Genomic DNA, 19,375 nt, shown 5'->3' on the forward strand with positions numbered 1-19,375 from the left:
CCCCCTCTTCTCCACTCCCCCCTCTTCTCCCCTCCCCTTTCCTCCTCCCCTCTCCCATCCCCTTCCCCCTCCCTCCCTCCCCCTTCCCCCTCCCTCCCTCCCCTTCACCCTCCCTCCCTCCCCTTCACCCTCCCCCCTCCCCTCCCCCATCCCCCTCCCCCCCTCTCCTCCCCTCCCCCCTTCTCCCCTCCCCCCCTTCTCCCCTCCCCGCCTCCTCCCCTCCCCCCCCGTTCCCCTCCCCTCCCCTTCCCCCTCCCCTCCCCTCCCCCGCCCGGCAATGCCGGGTACTTCTGCGAGTGTAAATATAAAGATAAGATGTTTTTGGTAACTGACATTACTTGAATTCTCATTAAATTACATTTTTTTTTTCATTATCAAGAAATGATATCACCTGCTTATTGTTATTTGTTTGATAACATGTCTTACAGAGATACTCAAACACCAACAACTTTATCATTCAAATACATGGGCTGGTAGAAATACAGGAAGCAAGTTGTCCATCAATGCTATAATTTTGACTTGTACTGTAGGCATATTTTGGTGGCCATTTTGAAAACCAAAATGGCCACCTTATGTCTGGTAACTTCCAAATTGTGAAACTTCAACTTATACACTATTGATCCATGTAAGGAGTTTGATCTACATGACAAGATGAAATTTTAGTACCGATGTCCTACATCCCATGGAATTGCCCAAAAGTAAAAGTTGTCTTAAGGGTCTTGGGGGGTGGGTCTTCAGGATTGTGGGGTCTAATGGGTCTAAAGGGTCTTATGGAGCTTTTGGGTATTTTGGGTCCTTTGGGTCTTTGGTGCCTTTTAGGTCTTTTGAGTATTTTGGGTCTCTGGGGTCTTTTGGGTCTTTGGGATATTTTGGGTATTGTGGGTCTTCGGTGTCTTTAAGGGTTTTTGGAGTATTTTGGGTATTTTAGGTATTTGTGGTCTTATGGGGGTTGTACATGATCTTTTGGGTCTTCAAGGTCTTTAAGGGGTATTGGAGTATTGGAGTTGAGGTATTGGGGTATTGGAGTCTTTGGGGCTTTTGAGTGTTTTGGGTCCTCTGGATCTTTCGGGATTTTTTGTGTCTTTGGGGTCTTCCGGTTATTTTGGGTTCTCTGGGTTTTTTGAGTTTTTAAGGGTCTTCAGGATTTTTGGGGTCTTTTGAGGTTTTGGTTGTCTTCAGGTCTTGGGGGACTTAAAGGGTCTTCAAAGGTCTAAGGGATCTCAGCAGTCTAAAGGGTCGAAAGGTATATTCCAGCAACGCGTAATCAATAGATGTACATAATTCATAGACAGGATATAACCGGCGTTCAAACACCCGGCGTTAAAGGACATATAATTACACGGTTTCATGGCTTCCTGGATGGACGGACAGGTTCCCGTACGGCTTCACGGACAGTGTTTTTTTCTGTTTTATATATTAGATACATGTATATTTCAAATATTGCCTTTTTTGCATCCAAAATTCCTTCATTTTCGAGTGGACAGAGCATGTGGTTATTAAACATCGAAAGACACTTTGTCAGGTTGTTCATGTAATATTTGAGAAGCAGATAGAATGTTCATTGAAATGCACTCCAAACCTTCATCTTTCCTTTATCACATCTGAACAACTCATAAAATATTAAAACTTGTTTATTTATTTATTTTTTCATTGATTTGTTTTCCTTATTCCCTTTTCATCACTTCAATACAATATATACAGTGAAGCTCACTTTGTTCTTTCTATCCACCATTTATATTTTTGTATTTTTCACCCGTATTGTGAAGGTTTCCAAACACGCACTGATTTGTCGAGGTGAAATGTCTCTTTCCATTGTGCTGTTGATAGTTATAATTAAGGTATGATTGTCCAAATCAAAGGCTCATACAGCATCTGTGGCTCTCTGCCAGGGAAGACAGCGACTTCTGTTCTGTCTGCGTTTGTTGCAGATCGAGCTTGCATGGTTAGTGTGAGCCGAACTCCAGGCATCGTTCCCAGATGCACCGGTCACTGCGGTACCCTCACGTGTGCGCATAGTCATTGTTATTGAAGCGGCAGGACGGACGAGTGGAAAAAATCCTTAAGAAACCTGGAATACTGTTCTGGGAATACTTGCAACACAGCTGCTGAAGACTTTCTCACCACGGTACTCCGCGTTGAGGTGAGACTCAGAACCTGCTACATTTGACACAATACCTACTGTGTATTTTTAAAGCATCATCTAGAGTTTTGGATTCTTTGCTTAATTATCCATTTCATTAATAATTCACATATCCTCAATGAACTTGGATTCCAGCATTTTTCGACATATTCGGAACAATCTCACTTTCCAGTGATCATCCCACCCTCTTCCCACCCACCCACCCACCCTCTTGCCACCCACCCACCCACCCTCTTCCCACCCACCCTCCCTCTTCCCACCCACCCTCCCTCTTCCCACCCACCCAATCCCTCTTCCCACCCACCCTCCCTCTTCCCACCCACCCACCCTCCCTCTTCCCACCCACCCTCCCTCTTCCCACCCACCCACCCACCCTCCCTCTTCCCACCCACCCACCCACCCTCCCTCTTCCCACCCACCCACCCACCCACCCTCCCTCTTCCCACCCACCCACCCACCCACCCTCCCTCTTCCCACCCACCCTCCCTCTTCCCACCCACCCACCCACCCACCCACCCCTCCCTCTTCCCACCCACCCACCCACCCACCCACCCTCCCTCTTCCCACCCACCCTCCCTCTTCCCACCCACCCACCCTCCCTCTTCCCACCCACCCACCCACCCTCCCTCTTCCCACCCACCCACCCACCCTCCCTCCCTCCTCCCACCCACCCACCCTCCCTCTTCCCACCCACCCTCCCTCCTCCCACCCACCCACCCATCCTCTTCCCACCCACCCTCTTCCCACCCACCCTCTTCCCACCCACCCACCCACCCTCTTCCCACCCACCCACCCACCCTCTTCCCAACCACCCACCCTCTTCCCACCCACCCACCCTCTTCCCAACCACCCACCCACCCTCTTCCCAACCACCCACCCACCCTCTTCCCAACCACCCACCCACCCACCCTCTTCCCAACCACCCCACCCACCCTCTTCCCAACCACCCACCCACCCTCTTCCCAACCACCCACCCACCCTCCCCCCTTCCCACGCCGCCTACCCCCAAGCCCTCTCCCTCCCACACTTCTCCCTGCTCTCAAATGTTGTGTTTGTGTGCTTCCCCTTCTCTCCTCATCTAGTCTTCCGCTCCCTCTTTATATATTTTGTTTGTCTGGTTGATTTGTTTGTGAAATAAATGTTAGCTCTTTCACGAGCCTCGATTCAGTATGCAAAAAAAAGAAAAAAAGAAAAAAAAAAGCTATTTTTTAATGAGGATGGAAAAAATGATTTAGCAACTGTTGAAACTGGAAAAAAACATCTTATAGGGAGGATGTTTAATTCCCTTGTTAATGTTGTAATTATTACAATCATAATAGTAATTATCGGCTTTCTTCTACGACACCCGACATACCGTCCAAGTGCTGATTGTTCTTAAATACACGAAGAATGCATTTTGTTTGAATGCAGAATGCTTCGTTGTGTTTTGAGAATTTATTTGTTTTACAATTAAGGAACTTGTTGACGGTTTTATTGTTGGCTATTAATAGTTGTATTACTCGTTTCACGCATTTAACAGCTTGCACCATCAAAATGTGAGATAAAATACAATGCAGATTAACATTTGATGATTTAGACATTTACCAGCACAAATAATATTGAATTGTTCACTCAATTGTACATGTACCAGTTTCACACATCGACTCGCATCACACTGCGCAGAATATCAGCTTTGTCGCAACGAACATTCGCTGCACTCGTTGCAGACCCTAAAATAAAGTCACACCAGGAAGTGTCGATGAAAAACTTTTTTGTCCTGTCCATGGTGAGGCATATAGTGAATCTTCTGTCTTGCTTTTCCTTCTGGTGATGTTTAAACATATTCCTGCTGAGATGTTTTTGGTGTGAAAAACCACCCACTCAATACATTGACTGCATTAATATCGCATGCCTTTTGAAGTGTAAACGTATCCAAAGTGTAATTATAATTATAAATTAAAAATTCCAATTAGACCTCTGAAATTGAAAAAGTTTTCATTATTTTTAATATTTTAAATTGCCTCTAAATAATCTTCCCAATGGGTAACTATCAATTTAAAATGTTTTTTTCTCCTTTTATTTCTCAGTTAATTTCTCAAAGATGCTGCTCAAATGGTCTTTTAAGATCTTGTCATCTCAAGACTGTACTATCTGAAAGAATAATTTGATTTATTCCCTTAACTTATGAATAGCTGTGGATAAGGCCAAAGCGAATTACTACACCTAGAATATGCTTAAATTTACGCAGGATGTTTATGCAGATTAAGCATGAGTAACTTTCCTCATATTCTGTGTCATAAAAAAAACAGGTGTAATAATTCAATATTGTTCACAGTTGAACTCTGAAACATTTGTGTAATGGATCTCTATTTCTCTCCCACTCCCACACTTTACCTTTTGTGATTCATGAAGTGGCAATAACCCCATGGGAACAACAGTGAGTCATTCTGGCCTACCAAGTGGCCTACCATGCCAAGATATTCCATACGCTGCTTCTGCTTCTGTTGCTTCAAGTTCCGAGTCAGCTGAGATCTTGCATTTCAGCTCGGCAAGAGCCAAGTCTGTCATTGCCAACAAGGTGGCTCCTGTGGTCATCTCGTGAGTTGTCTGCACTTCACTCGAATCCTGTGTCCTCTCACCCAAGTTATGTTGCCACCTGGTTGTGATTTTCATTTTTTTTTTTTGTCAATGTCATCATGGCCATAGTCGTCATCAATAATCATCATTTTAAATATCATTGTGTTGTTGTTATTGTTTCTCTCATTCCCACGTGAGTGGATAACTAGTGATGCTGGAATCCCAGGTTAATTTTCTGTGTACAGGTTGCTTTGTCTATTGTCTCGTATTTTGTAATTCACAATAAAGTATACTGATATTTTGTTCTGCCCATATCTCGCGTGCGTTATATGTTCAAGCTCTTCCGTGAGCTTTAAATCTCTGTTTGATAAAAGAAGGATATGAAATGATGTCCAACTAAATTGTAGTCTTATCTTTGCGCTGTACAAACACAACAACTGTACTCCACATTATTTTATGCTACGGAAGATGATGCATGCATGCTTTTTCTTTGTATCCAAAAAGGCACAACTGCCGTGAGGAATACCAGATTCACAAAGATGTTTTCAAATCGAGTTACACAATGGGCAGAATAAATGAAAAAATGCCTGAACATTTCCTCATCCAGGTAATTGAAAAAGCAAAGTTGTGAGAAAAGTTCAGTTGATGTATCTATCATCTATATTTTGCTTTTTATGGAGATATTCACTTTATTATATTGTAGCTTTGCTCCTAAATTACTGTGTCCTCAGAATTTTTGACACAAATTTTTACCAATTTTGTGAACAAGGTTGACTTGCTTTTTGACTTGAACAATAATTTTGACTTTTGACAATTTAAACAAGGAGAAAAGGACATAAAATGCCATAGCCCCCGTGGTTTTAGTAGCTTTGCTGTGCGGAGTTGAAGGACGCCAGTTAGCCATCTTTGGTTGGATTCCAAAACAAAATATTCTGCTTATGTATACTTTCATGTGTTGTCTTTGTGCCAAGTTTGAACAAAATCGAACCATGCATATTCAGGAAATGGTTGGGGTCATGTTTGAGTAACAAAATACCCACCAGTCGGCCATCTTGGATCTGATCGAAAAAAGAAATGACGTGCTTATGTAAGCAATCATTCATTATCTGTTTGCCAAGTTTGAACAAGATCTGAAAATGCATGTCCCAGAAATGGTTGAGGACACGTTTAACATCAGGTTTTTTACAACTAAAATGGCCGTCAGTCGGCCATCTTTGATTGCATCATGAAACAAAATGATGTTCTTATGTATACCATCATGTGTTGTCTTTGTGCCAAGTATGAACAAAATCGGTCCATACATGTCCCTGATTTGGTTGTGGACGGACACACGAGGCCCAATCCATAAGCCTGCGGCCCGTTTCAGACCGAGTCCAACGAGGACGAATAAAATAAATTCAAGCTCAGTTATGTCAGGGGCAGATATAGAAAATATAGGCCCTTTCAGATGGCTAAAAAAAAATAAATCAATGGATGTTAATCCAATAGTAATCCGCATTGTTTTATCGTTAAATCAAACGTTTATTTTTGTTCAAGTGTGCAGTCTGGTAGAGAAACTAAAAACTTTGAAAACCTTATTCGAAACACTTCCTCACTTATAATAAACATGGTGCATGGGTTCCAGAGATCTTAAGGCAAAATGTGTTTGGTGTAGGAAACGTGTGAACAGCGAGAAACAAAAATAAATATTTCCCCTCACACAGATGGACAATTGTGGAAGAAATGTAGGTCGAGACCATTGATTTTTGGTTACAATACCGATAACTGTTGCTGATGAAAAAATACCATGAATCATCGACAATACTGGGAGACAATTGGGCATTAATGATTATGCATGCAAAATTCAATTGGACGAGTAAAGGCTTCCGTATACCATTAATATCACATGTCTCCCCCTCTTACAACAACAACAACAACAACAACAACAACAACATGCAATTTAAGGCCATTTTCCCTGCTAGAGTGGGGGTTAGCCTTGTGGTCCCCATGACAATCTTCTCCATTTTTCCCTATTTTCTGCATCTCCCCTTGTTAACCCCCTTGCCTGCATTTCCTCTTCCACCATCTTTAGCCAAGTCTTTCTCGGTCTTCCCCGTCCTCTACTTCCTTCTACATTCATTTCCATCACTCTTCTCAAACAGTCACTTTCATCCTTCCTCAACACATGACCAAACCATCTCAACCTGTTCCTCTTCACAGCATCAATCACAGGCTCTATTCCCATCATCTTTCGCAATTCATCATTTGTCTTCCTCTCTCTCAACGATACTCCGCACATCCACCGAACCATTCGCATTTCCACCCTTTCCAGCCTTCGTTGCTGCTCTACGTTCATTACCCATGTCTCGCTCCCATAAATCATAACACTTCTCACACATGCAGCATACACCTTTCCCTTCAGCTTCAACGACACTCCCCTCCTCATCAGCATGCCACTCAGTTCCCGAAACTTCTTCCATGCACATCTCACTCTTGCAACCGTTGCCGAGTCTGATTCACCTTCTCCGTTCAGCATGTCTCCTAGGTAGCAATGTCTCCCCCTCTTACACAAGGGGAAATATATTGTTTGGTGAAATGTTAATTTTTTTCTCAACAAAATGCCAATCACCCATCATTCTCCTATTTCTGAGCCAATCCTCTTAAAGATTTGTGTGGCGGTACACCAAGGCCTCCAACACATCCAGACCTCTTCCCTATGTGTCGACAGAATAAAGTGGGCATGATGTACTTTCAAACATGATGGAAGTATAATGATATGGAGAAAATTGCATTTGGAGATGTTATTGGGATTATACAGGGGACAAAAGTCATAATTGGTCACCAAATTAAGGTGTTTGCTATGCCAATGCCTCTGTATTTTAACTAATCCAGACAAAAACTGGCACAATGATGTTTTACCCACAGCAACTACACAGTGAAAGAGACAGTCATTAGCTTGGTGTTTTACTTTTGATTCCACAGGTCATATCTCAAAAACTGTCATTAAATTTAGGATTTTGGCCTGCACAGACTTTTATTTAAAGCAATCCAAACAAGAAAGATATGGCAGAAAAATACCTGGCCACCGCCCCCTTCAGACTAAAGCAGATGAACATTATTCCAATGGGTCAATCTATTGAATGGGGGTGGACATATTACATTCTCTTGCAAATGTCTGTGATTGTAGTTATTAGCACATCCGCAGCACAGCGGAAGATGGGGTTTTGCAATTGCTTCGGTGTATGTGTCTGTGTGTCATTGGTTGTTATCTTCGGGTTTCAGAAGGTAGAACAGAGCCCTCCCAGGTCTTAAAGTATTCACCTTTGTGTTTGTGTTTGTCTGTATATGTATGAGTGTGTCCACGTTTTTGTGAGCGGTGCATGTGTGTGCATGTAAGTTGTTCTTGCCTGCTATCCCCACACGTGTGTGGGCCTCAGGAGATGGAATGGAAATGTAGTGTGTGTGTGTGTGTGTGTGTGTGTGTGTGTGTGTGTGTGTGTGTGTGTGTGTGTGTGTGTGTGTGTGTGTGTGTGTGTGTGTGTGTGTGTGTGTGTGTGTGTGTGTGTGTGTGTGTGTGTGTGTGTGTAAAGTATGTGTAATGTGTGCACATAATTTACAGCATAACTTGTCACGCAAAACGTGTATAAAACCACAATTGTGCATATGTATGTGTAAATCAGGACCCAAGTATGTGTGTGTGCATGTGCACGCATCACCGCCACCTGTCTTCAACTCCACCTGTGAGTCCCCAAGACTAAACGGAGCCCTTCCCAGTCCCGAAGCAACCATCCCCACCCCAGCAAGGAACAATGCATAACCCTTGTTTCCTCATCTGTGCTCCATTTCCCTCATCTACCTCATTCTCATCCTTCCTGACAGGGTAGAGTTGGCAAAAGCCCATCAGGCCCCGGGTACCTTTCACCCACCCCACCCTCACCCCTCATCAAAGCTGCCGGCAACGCTGTTGTATTCAGCACGATACTGGATCTCACGAAGCTCGATTCACTGCAGGCAGAGCCTGGCAAAAAGGGAGTCGCCAAAGCTCGGGTTTTCGTTCTCAGCATGATGGGGATGGAGGCTGTAAAGTCGGGCCGTGTCCCAGACAATCCACGTGATTTCAGTTGCCACGTGCGCAGCTTTCTGCCTCATAAAAGCTGCCATGCACTCATTTGGCATGATCCTGAGTTTGCCACATCCTCAACGGACGGAGCCCTGCAAGAGGAGGTCTGCAAAAGCTCGGCCCTTCACACCCAGCAGCACGGGCTTGAGAAAGTCTACACCCCCTTTCAAAAATTTCACCTTTTGTTACGTTATATCCTGGAATTAAAATGCATTAAATCAGACTTTTCCCACCTTTATTTACACATCGTAACCCAGAACATCCAAGTGAAAAACAAGTTCTACAAATTTCAGAAAATTAATTAAAAACACAAAACTAGAATATCTTTGTTGGATAACGTTGTTGAAAAATATTTTTATACCCATCCCCTAATCTGTGCCTTTCCACAACTTTATCCTGGAAGTCTTTTGAAAGCTCCTTGGTGCTCATGGTTGAGTGTTTGCTGTGAAATGCACTACCCAGCAGAGGAAACCAACAGCAACAGCTTATTTTATTCTGAAATAATCAGAATCATTACAATTTAACACAGGTGGGGGCCAATTAACTTTGTGTGTGATTTTGAAGGTGATTGGTTACACCTGAGCTAATTTAAAATTGCTATTATAAGGGGGGTGGACACTTTTCCAACAAAGATATTCTAGTTTTGAATTTTTAATTCTTTTTTATTTGTAGAATTTGTTTTTGACTTGGAAGTTGTGTGTTACGGTGTAAATAAAGGTGGAAAAGTCTGATTTAATTCCATCCAATTCCAGGCAATAAGGCAAAAAGGGTGATCATTTTGAAAGGGGATTTAGACTTGGGTGTGTGTGTGTGTGTGTGTGTGTGTGTGTAGAAAGTATGTGTAATATGTCACACACAATATGTGTGCACATAATTTACAGCATAACATGTCACGCAGAACGTGTACAAAACCACCATTGTGCATGTGTATGTGCAAATCAGGACCCAAGTACGTGTGTGTGCATTTGTATGTGTAAATCAGGTCCCAAGTACGCGTGTGTGCATGTGAACGCATCTCCGCCACCAGTCCTCAATTTCACCTGCGAGTCCCCAAGACTAAACGGAGCCCTTCCCAGTCCCGAAGCAACCATCCCCACCCCAGCAAGGAACAATGCATAACCCATGTTTCCTCATCTGTGCTCCCTTTCCCTCATCTACCTCATTCTCATCCTTCCTGACAGGGTAGAGTTGGCAAAAGCCCATCAGGCCACGGGTACCTTTCATCCACCCCACTGTTACGTATTCGTCACTTCCGTCTTTGTGGTTTTCATCCACTGGAAGCATTTTTAGTTTCATATACTATTATTGTTATAGTTTGAGTGAAATGGAGATAACTGTCTTCAAAGGTAAAAATTAGTGTTTTAAAAGAAAAACGAAATGGATCGGGAAAAACCGGAAGAGGAGGAGGCTGAAGCGGATGAAGTGAGATCGGGAGAGAAAGGCCGATCGGCTTCGAGGTGTTGAGCGGACGCTGGTCACGAGCGAATATTGGTTTCCCCGGGAAAGGGATTCCTGTGACAGAGTCGATATTACTGTGGCAGATAAACCTGCGTGACGGGTTTTGCGGTTGGCTCCGAAAGGGAATCATTGTTGGAGAGCCTGTACGCCTCCATTATGGGCCCGTCCGCCATTTCACCTCGCGCCAAACATTTCACCACGCACCAGCCGTTAGCCTGGTTCTCGTGTGTGTTGTGGATTTTGATTGGGAATTCGCTGTTTTCCGCCTGGGAGCCGCTGCTCGTTCATATCAGCGTCCTTGTCTGGTGAACTGAAGGTGTGAATTCCCAGTCTCCTTTTGGGTGAACTTTTGCCTGACCGACGTCGGCCCGACACCCACCCAGCGGCTCTTCGGCAGCGTCGACTGTCAGCCGTCCTGGGTTCTGGTCTCAATACGACCTTTTTCTTGTGAACACCGGAGCGTGGATCGACTTTGGCCTGTTGGCGTGACCATGACTTTTGGGGTGTTACATTTCGCTCACGTGGAGTACCGTGAGTGATTGAGTTAAGAAACTGGTGGTACCATCAAAGGAATTATATGGTGTTTGTTGTGCAATTGAGATTTTATTGTACTTGTGCAATTTGTTATTATTGTGTGATATTAATACAATACTTGATTTTGTAACAATTGATTTTTGTGGTTGCACCATTGGTCATTGGCACACATAATAGCACATCTTTCTGCCGTGACTCCTTTTGGGGCTCGGAGGTACACCGTGACCGGGGTTTGGGGAGGAGCGCGTAACACCACCCCCACCCCTCATCAAAGCTGCCGACAACGCTGTTGTATTCAGCACGATACTAGATCTCACGAAGCTCGATTCACTGCAGGCAGAGCCTGGCAAAAAGGGAGTCGCCAAAGCTCGGGTTTTCGTTCTCAGCATGATGGGGATAGAGGCTGTAAAGTCAGGCCGTGGCCCAGACAATCCACGTGATTTCAGTTGCCACGTGCACAGCTTTCTGCCTCATAAAAGCTGCCGTGCACTTAGACGCCGCCTCATTTGGCATGATCGTGAGTTTGCCACATCCTCAACGGATGGAGTCCTGCAAGAGGAGGTCCGCAAAAGCTCGGCCCTTCCCACCCAGCAGCATGGGCTTGAGAAAGTCTACTCCCCCTTTAAAAAATTTCACCTTTTGTTACTTTATATCCTGGAATTAAAATGCATTAAATCAGACTTTTCCCACCTTTATTTACGCATCGTAACCCAGAACTTCCAAGTGAAAAACAAGTTCTACAAATTTCAGAAAATTAATTAAAAATACAAAACTAGAATATTTTTGTTGGATAACTGTGTTGAAAAATATTTTTATACCCATCCCCTGATCTGTGCCTTTCCACAACTTTATCCTGGAAGTCTTTTGAAAGCTCCTTGGTGCTCATGGTTGAATGTTTGCTGTGAAATGCACTACCCAGCAGAGGAAAACAGCAACAGCTTATTTTATTCTGAAATAATCAGAATCATTACAATTTAACGCAGGTGGAGGCCAATTAACTTTGTGTGTGATTTTCAAGGTGATTGGTTACACCAGAGCTAATTTAAAATTGCTATTACAAGGGGGGTGGACACTTTTCCAACAAAGATATTCTAGTTTTGAATTTTTAATTAATTCTTTTTTATTTGTAGAATTTGTTTTTGACTTGGAAGTTGTGGGTTGCAATGTGTAAATAAAGGTGGAAAAGTCTGATTTAATTCCATCCAATTCCAGGCAATAAGGCAAAAAGGGTGAACATTTTGAAAGTGGATTTAGACTTTTGTGTGTGTGTGTGTGTGTGTGCAATAACAACAACAACAGGCATTTTAAGGCCATTTTGCCTGCAAGAGCGGGGGTTAGCCTTGCGGTCCCCACGACAATCTTCTCCATTTTGCCCTATTTTCTGCATCTCCGCTTGTTAACCCCCTTGCCCGCATTTCTTCTTCGACCATCTTTAGCCAAATCTTTCTCGGTCTTCCCCGTCCTCTACTTCCTTCTACATTCCTTTCCATCACTCTTCTCAAACAGTCACTTTCATCCTTCCTCAACACATGACCAAACCATCTCAAACTGTTTCTCTTCACAGCATCCATCAAAGGCTCTATTCCCATTATCTTTCACAAATCATCATTTGTCTTCCTCACTCTCAACGATACTCCACACATCCACCGAACCATTCGCATTTCCACCCTTTCAAACCTTCGTTGCTGCTCTACGTTCATTACCCATGTCTCGCTCCCATAAATCATAACACTTCTCACACATGCAGCATACACCTTTCCCTTCAGCTTCAACGACACTCAGTTCCCGAAACTTCTTCCATGCACATCTCACTCTAGCAACCGTTGCCGAGTCTGAACCACCTTCTCCATTCAGTATGTCTCCGAGGTAACAAAATGTTTTCGCACCTTCCAGCTTCACGTCGTCTCCAATATCCAACTCAACATTTCCTCCATCTGCAGCTCCCTCTGTGCACACCTTACACTTGAATGTAGCTGCCACACTGGTTAATGACCCTCTCAAACCACTACATTTTCGATAAACCCACTCAGCACACATTGTACATTGAATGGAATTCACTCCGACACCCTTCCTGCACACAGCACACGGCCACTTCCCAGTTCTTTCCACCTCGCCACATGCTTTACCACTTGCCATCACCTTCGTCTTTCTGGTATTCCCCTTCAGACCTTTTGTCTCCATACATTCCTTCCACTTGTTCATCTTTTCCTTCAGTCCATCCATACTTTCCGCAATCAACACCAGATCATTTGCATACAACAACTCCCACGGTAAACCCTCCTTTACGTTCTGAGCCAGCACCTCCATCACAGCTACAAATAGTAGTGGACTTAGTACCGACCCCTGATGCACTCCCACCTTCACCTCAAACTCACCACTGTTCCCTTCCTTCGTCCTTACAGTTGTGCGTGCTCTTTTGTACATTGCCATCACTACTCTGATCAACCATTTCTCCACTCCTAACTTCCTCAATGCCCATGTCACGACTTCACGTGGAACCCTATCGAATGCTTTCTCCAGATCAACAAACCCAAGAAACAACCTCTTCCTCTTGTCCGTGTATTTCTCCTGCAACTGCCTCACAATAAAAAGCACGTCTGTCATTCCTCTTCCTGGAATAAATCCAAACTACATTTCGTCAATTCCCGTATCCTCCTCTCCAACACCCTTTCGAATACCTTCATTCCATGCTCCAATAACTTTATCGCTCGATACGAGCCACACTCCAGAGGATCACCTTTCCCCTTGTATAGAGGGACGAGGGTGCTCAGTTCCCAATGCACTGGAATGCAGCCTTCTTTCACCACCAGATTACAGATCTCTGTCATTCTCTTCACACCCCAACTTCCTGCTGCCTCCAACATATCTCCCACAACTCCCGTCGGCCCTCCCGCTTTCTACTCTGCATTGATTTTATCGCTTCCTCAACTTCCTTCTCGGTTATCCTCTCTGCCGGTCCTAGAACTGGGTTTCTCTCTATGTTGCCATCCCATTCATTCTCTGAATTCAACAATACTTCCATATATCTATTCCATCTTCCTTTAGTTCCATCTGGGTCCACAACGATTTGTCCCACTTCATCCTTCAAGCAACTCACCCCCAGCACATCACACCTCTCTTTCGCTATCTGCTTTGCAATCCTGAATACCGCTCTCTGACCCTCTTCCAAATCCAAGCGTTCTCCGAACATTTTCCTACATGCCTCCTGCGCCTTTGCTACCTCTTACTTTGCAGCCTTCTTGGCTGCCTTATAACTTTCATGCTCTGCCTTTTCTGCCCCCATACCCTTCGCCTTCTGCCACTCCTTGAACTTCTTCCTCTTCTCGTCAATCTTCTTTCCAACTTAATCATCCCACCACCATGTTTCCGAGTGCCTCGGTGGTCCTTTTGTCCATCCACATACCTCACCAACGGCTCCCAACAGACTATCTTTCATTGACATCCAACCACTTTCAAGCTCAACCACATCATCCTCTACCGTCTACCATACTCAGCCTCTCTTTTAATGCCTCCCTCACTGTCACCTCTTTCAACCTCCACAACTTCATTCTCGGTTGGTATTCACCCGACGAGTTCTCCTCGCACCTTTCACCCTTATGTCGCAGACAACCAAGTGGTGCTGTGAAACAGCCTCCTCCCCCGGGATCACCTTTGTGTGTGTGTTGTGTAATATTTGTGTATCGAACATTTGGAAAACATATACTGATCTCATTCCCTCATATGAACTCTCATACCTGTCTCCTCCCACAAAATCCCAGTGGCGTCTGGTCAAATCAGTTTCTGGTGTTTTTCCCCCTCCATCCCCCCCTTACCTCAAATGGCTACACAGTTGACATCGCACGTGACAAAGCCGAATGCCTCAACTCTGTGTTTGCCTCAAAATCTTGTGTCCCAACCCCATCTCTCTCTGTTCCCACCTTACCCATTCAAACCCAACTGCTCCTGGACTTTGTGTCCTTACCTCTTGACAAGCTTGAGAAGTTTTTGTCAAACCTCGACTCTGATTTTGCAACTAGACAATTGGCATCAGCTCACGGGTCCTAAAATCCTGCTCTGCCGCTCCCTCTCACCCTCTCTCTGTTCCCTTCACCCTCTCTTTTGCTCAAGGTCATCTGCCAGCATCTTGGAAATCAGCAAACATTACTGCTTTACACAAAAAGGTGCAAAAACAGATCCTTGTAACTACAGACCAATCAGCCTGCTCCCAATTATCAGCAAAGTCATGGGATCCATCATTGCTTCGGATATCAAATCCTTCCTCTTCTCCAATGGCTTTATCTCTGATCATCAATTTCGATTCAGACCAGGTCATTCTACTCTGGACATGCTGCTTCTGCTGTGTCAACAATGGATGGAGGTCCTCAATGCCAAACAGGAAATCAGAGCTGTCTCCCTTGACATATCATGTGCCTTCGATACAATCTGGCACCTAGCTCTGCTCACCAAACTCTCTTCCTATGGTATCCATGGAAATCTCCACGCATAGCTTGCGGACTTCCTCTCTGGTCATAGTAAACTTGTGGCCCTGAATGGATTTCTCTCATCTCCCCTTCCTGTTCAGGCCGGACTTCCCCAAAGCAGTGTTCTGGGCCCTGTGCTTTCTCTGGTCTTCATCAATGATCTCTCCGATTCTTTGGAAAATCCTCTGTCTCTTTGGTGATTCCTCCACTCTCTGCCGCTCCATTCCTCATCCCTCAGATCGGCAGTCTTGCAGCCTCATTACTCTGCAGACCTGGACAAAATCACAGACTGGTCAAGCAAGTGGAACATGTCTTACAATCCTGACAAATCTCACACTGACTATGCCTCTCCGAAAAGTCCGACTGGACAACCCTCCCATCTACTTTCTGAACAATCCTCTCCAAGAAGTTCTGTCCCTCAAGCTTTTGGGTCTCACTATCTGACATAGCACAGAGGGAGCTGCAGATGGAGGAAATGTTGAGTTGGATCTTGGAGACGGCGTGAAGCTGGAAGGTGTGAAAACATTTTGCTACCTCGGAGACATGCTGAATGGAGAAGGTGGATCAGACTCGGCAACGGTTGCTCGAGTGAGATGTGCATGGAAGAAGTTTCGGGAATTGAGTGGCGTGCTGATGATGAGGGGAGTGTCGTTGAAGCTGAAGGGAAAGGTGTATGCTGCATGTGTGAGAAGTGTTATGATTTATGGGAGCGAGACATGGGTAATGAACGTAGAGCAGCAACGAAGGTTGGAAAGGGTGGAAATGCGAATGGTTCAACGGATGTGCGGAGTATCGTTGAGAGAGAGGAAGACAAATGATGAATTGCGAAAGATGATGGGAATAGAGCCTGTGATTGATGCTGTGAAGAGGAACAGGTTGAGATGGTTTGGTCATGTGTTGAGGCAGGATGAAAGTGACTGGTTGAAAAGAGTGATGGAAATGAATGTAGAAGGAAGTAGAAGACGGGGAAGACCGAGAAAGACTTGGCTAAAGATGGTGGAAGAAATGCGGGCAAGGGGGTTAACAAGGAGAGATGCAGAAAATAGGGCAAAATGGAGAAGATTGTCATGGGGACCGCAAGGCTAACCCCCGCTCTAGCAGGGAAAATGGCCTTTAAAATGCATGTTGTTGTGTTGTTGTATCTGACATGATCTTTCCTGGGAAAACCACATTTCCAAGCTGGTCTCCAAAGCCAGTCACCGACTGGGCATCTTCCGTCGTGTGAAGTCCTTCCTTGGCATACCTGAGCTCCTCACCACATGCAAGGCTTTCATCCGCAGCTCAATGGAATACTGTTCTCCACTCTGGGCCGGTGCTCCTGCCTCACACCTAGCTCGGGTTCACGCTGTTGAAACCAAAGCTTTCAGAATCATTGGAATCTCCCGTGATTAAGCTAACTCCGAGGGCCTTTCACTCACTCACCACAGGCAGGTTGGTGGTCTTTGTCTTCTACCGACTCCTCTCCGGCCTTGCTCCCCCAGCTCTCTCTGAGCGCTGTCCCCTAAATATTCCTACAGATCGCACAAGATCTGCCATCAACCCTCTCATGGTTAAACTGCCAAAAGCAAGACTGTCTGCTCACCTGCACTCCTTCATTCCTCTTTTCTCCCACATCTGGAACAAACTCCCCCAGTCTATTCAATCCCACTTCTCCATCCAGGTCTTTAAAACAACTGTTCATCACCATCTCTTATCTTCCCCCATCCAAAAGCTTGATCTTTCCTACCCCCGCTAATTCACCCCAGATCCTCTTTTTTGAAATTCCAACTTCTTTCCTGGAAGTCCTTGCAGTGTCCAAGGCTTTTATACCTCTCCCACCTCCCCCCAAGCCATCTCCCTCCCACAGATCTCTCGATGTCCCTGCTCTCAAATGTTGTGTTTGTGTCCTTCCCCCTCTCTCGCCATCTTGTCTACCGCTCCTCTTATGCACATGAAAGCCACAGAATCTTGTTTGTCACAGTCTGAAAGTCTTTTCGGTGCTTTTTTGCAAACTCCAAGCGGGCTTTCTTGTGTCTTTCACTGAGGAGAGGCTTCCGTCTGGCCACTCTGCCATAAAGCCAAGATCGGTGGAGTGTTGCAGTGATGGTTGTCCTTCTGGAAGTTTCTCCCATCTCCACACAGGATCTCTGGAGCTCAGCCAGAGTGACCATTGGGTTCTTGGTCACCTCTTACCAAGGCCCTCCACCCCCGATTGCTCAGTTTGGCCGGGCGGCCAGCTCGAGGAAGAGTCCTGGTTGTTCCAAACTTCTTCCATTTAACAATTATGGAGGCCACTGTGCTCTTGGGAACCTTCAATGCAGCAGAACTTTTTTGTCGGCTTCCCCAGATCTCTGCCTCGACACAATCCTGTTTCTGAGCTCTGCAGGCAGTTCCTTCGACCTCATGGCTTGGTTTTTGCTCTGATATGCATTGTCAGCTGTGAGACCTTATATAGACAGGTGTGTGCCTTTCCAAATCATGTCCAATTAATTGAATTTACCACAGGTGGACTCCAATCAAGGTGTAGAAACATCTCAAAGATGATCAAGAGAAATGGGAGGCACCTGAGCTAAATTTCAAGTGTCATAGCAAAGGGTCTGAATACTTGTCAATGTGGTATTTCAGTTTTTTCTTTTTAATAAATTTGCAAAACTTTCTAAAATCCTGTTTTCTCATTGTCGTTCTGGGGTATTGAGTGGAGATTGATGAGGGAAAAAATGAATTTAAACGATTTCAGCAAAAGGCTGCAACATAACAAAATGTGAAAAAAGTGAAGGGGTCTGAATACTTTCTGAATGCACTGTAATTAATAACCCTTCACATATCCCCACTGCTTCCAGATACACAGGAACTCAATTTTATTAACCACCTACTTACTGTTCCTGCTGTCACCCACTTAGAAGAAAGACTATTTCATGCATTTACTAGTCTCAAAGTGAAAGATCCCTCCCTTGTTATCATCCTAACTCCTCGTCCTTATTCTAAAACCGTCACCTCATTGTCCATTTTGCTGTTCAAGAATCTAATTTGCACTTATTTTCTCTATGGTCTTCATTATATTACACGTCTCTACCGCACTCTTGTAACCTCCTCCTTTCTAGTATATAACGCCTTGTCTCCTTCAGCCGCTCCTCAAGCTTAGTCTAGCTAGGCCCGGAATCAATCTCGTTGCTCTAAGTCAGGGGTTCTTAAACTGTGGTTCATGGACCCCTTTGGGGTCCGTGGATGGGCTTCAGGGGGTCCGTGACCCAGGCGCATAAAAATTATTAAAAATTTATTTTCGCTAGCTTTTTATAAAAGGTTTTATTTTTTGTCTATGTACAGGATGTTATGTGCTTATTCTTGCTTACTGAAGACTAGTAGATCTGTAAGGTAGGTTGAAATGGGATGATACTGAGTGTACAGTCAGGTAACATACAGTCGTCATCGTCTCGTTATAACTTCTAGAATAGTTCCCATCGATAGACATTGAAGAACATGTCCCCTGCCCCAGATTTTAGCGCTGGCCGCGAGACCTCGTGTTTACAGTTTGGTATCGTCGTGTGCACGACCCAGTGCCACTCCATAATCGAGTGCTAATTTCTCACTTTCCTTGGCTTGTCACGACTCAGGAATCTTCTCATATACTGGTGAGGCTTAAAACTTTATAGTATCTTCAGGTCCATGGTTTTTTTCCCTATATAATTATACTTTTGTGTTTCTGTGCTCATGTGCATTTTTCTGGGGAGGGGTCCGTAGCTTTCACCAGATTCTCAAAGGGGTCCATGACTCATAAAAGGTAAAGAACCCCTGCTCTAAGTTGTACCCTCTCCATGGCAGTTTTGTTCTTCAGATGTGGTGGCCAAAACTGAACACGATATTCTACTTGAGGCCATGTTAATCTATCTATAATTCCAGTAATCTCTGTGTGTGTGTGTGTGTATGTGTGTATGTCTGTGTGTTTGTCTGTGACCGCTGTTTCTCGACAACCACGGGTCCGATATACTTGAAACTTGCCAGGTATATTGCTGGGGACCCGAGGATGTGCCTTTTCAAGGTTTCATATTAATCGGACAAATAGTTACCGAGCTATGTCCAAAAAACGATTCAACCAATCAGAGAGCAGCGAGTTATCACGTGTGCCGAACGTGGCGAACAGACTCTGCCTCG

The 19,375-nt window shown here is 44.7% G+C and overlaps 1 protein-coding gene across 1 annotated transcript in view; it reads left to right on the forward strand.

The window, feature by feature from the left end:
- The window catches only part of PALD1 (phosphatase domain containing paladin 1), a 271,064-nt gene that overhangs the window by 38,656 nt on the left and 213,033 nt on the right, over nucleotides 1-19,375 (forward strand). Inside the window, exons 2-4 of the mRNA XM_078783909.1 lie at nucleotides 1,929-2,140; nucleotides 4,532-4,717; nucleotides 5,201-5,303. Coding sequence (XP_078640035.1) covers nucleotides 4,545-4,717; nucleotides 5,201-5,303 — 276 coding nt within the window. The 5' untranslated portion in view covers nucleotides 1,929-2,140; nucleotides 4,532-4,544. The remainder of the gene's footprint in view (nucleotides 1-1,928; nucleotides 2,141-4,531; nucleotides 4,718-5,200; nucleotides 5,304-19,375) is intronic.

The sequence above is a fragment of the Myxine glutinosa genome, chromosome 8, assembly GCF_964187855.1.
Source record: "Myxine glutinosa chromosome 8, kmMyxGlut1.1, whole genome shotgun sequence".
Lineage (NCBI taxonomy): Eukaryota > Metazoa > Chordata > Myxini > Myxiniformes > Myxinidae > Myxine > Myxine glutinosa.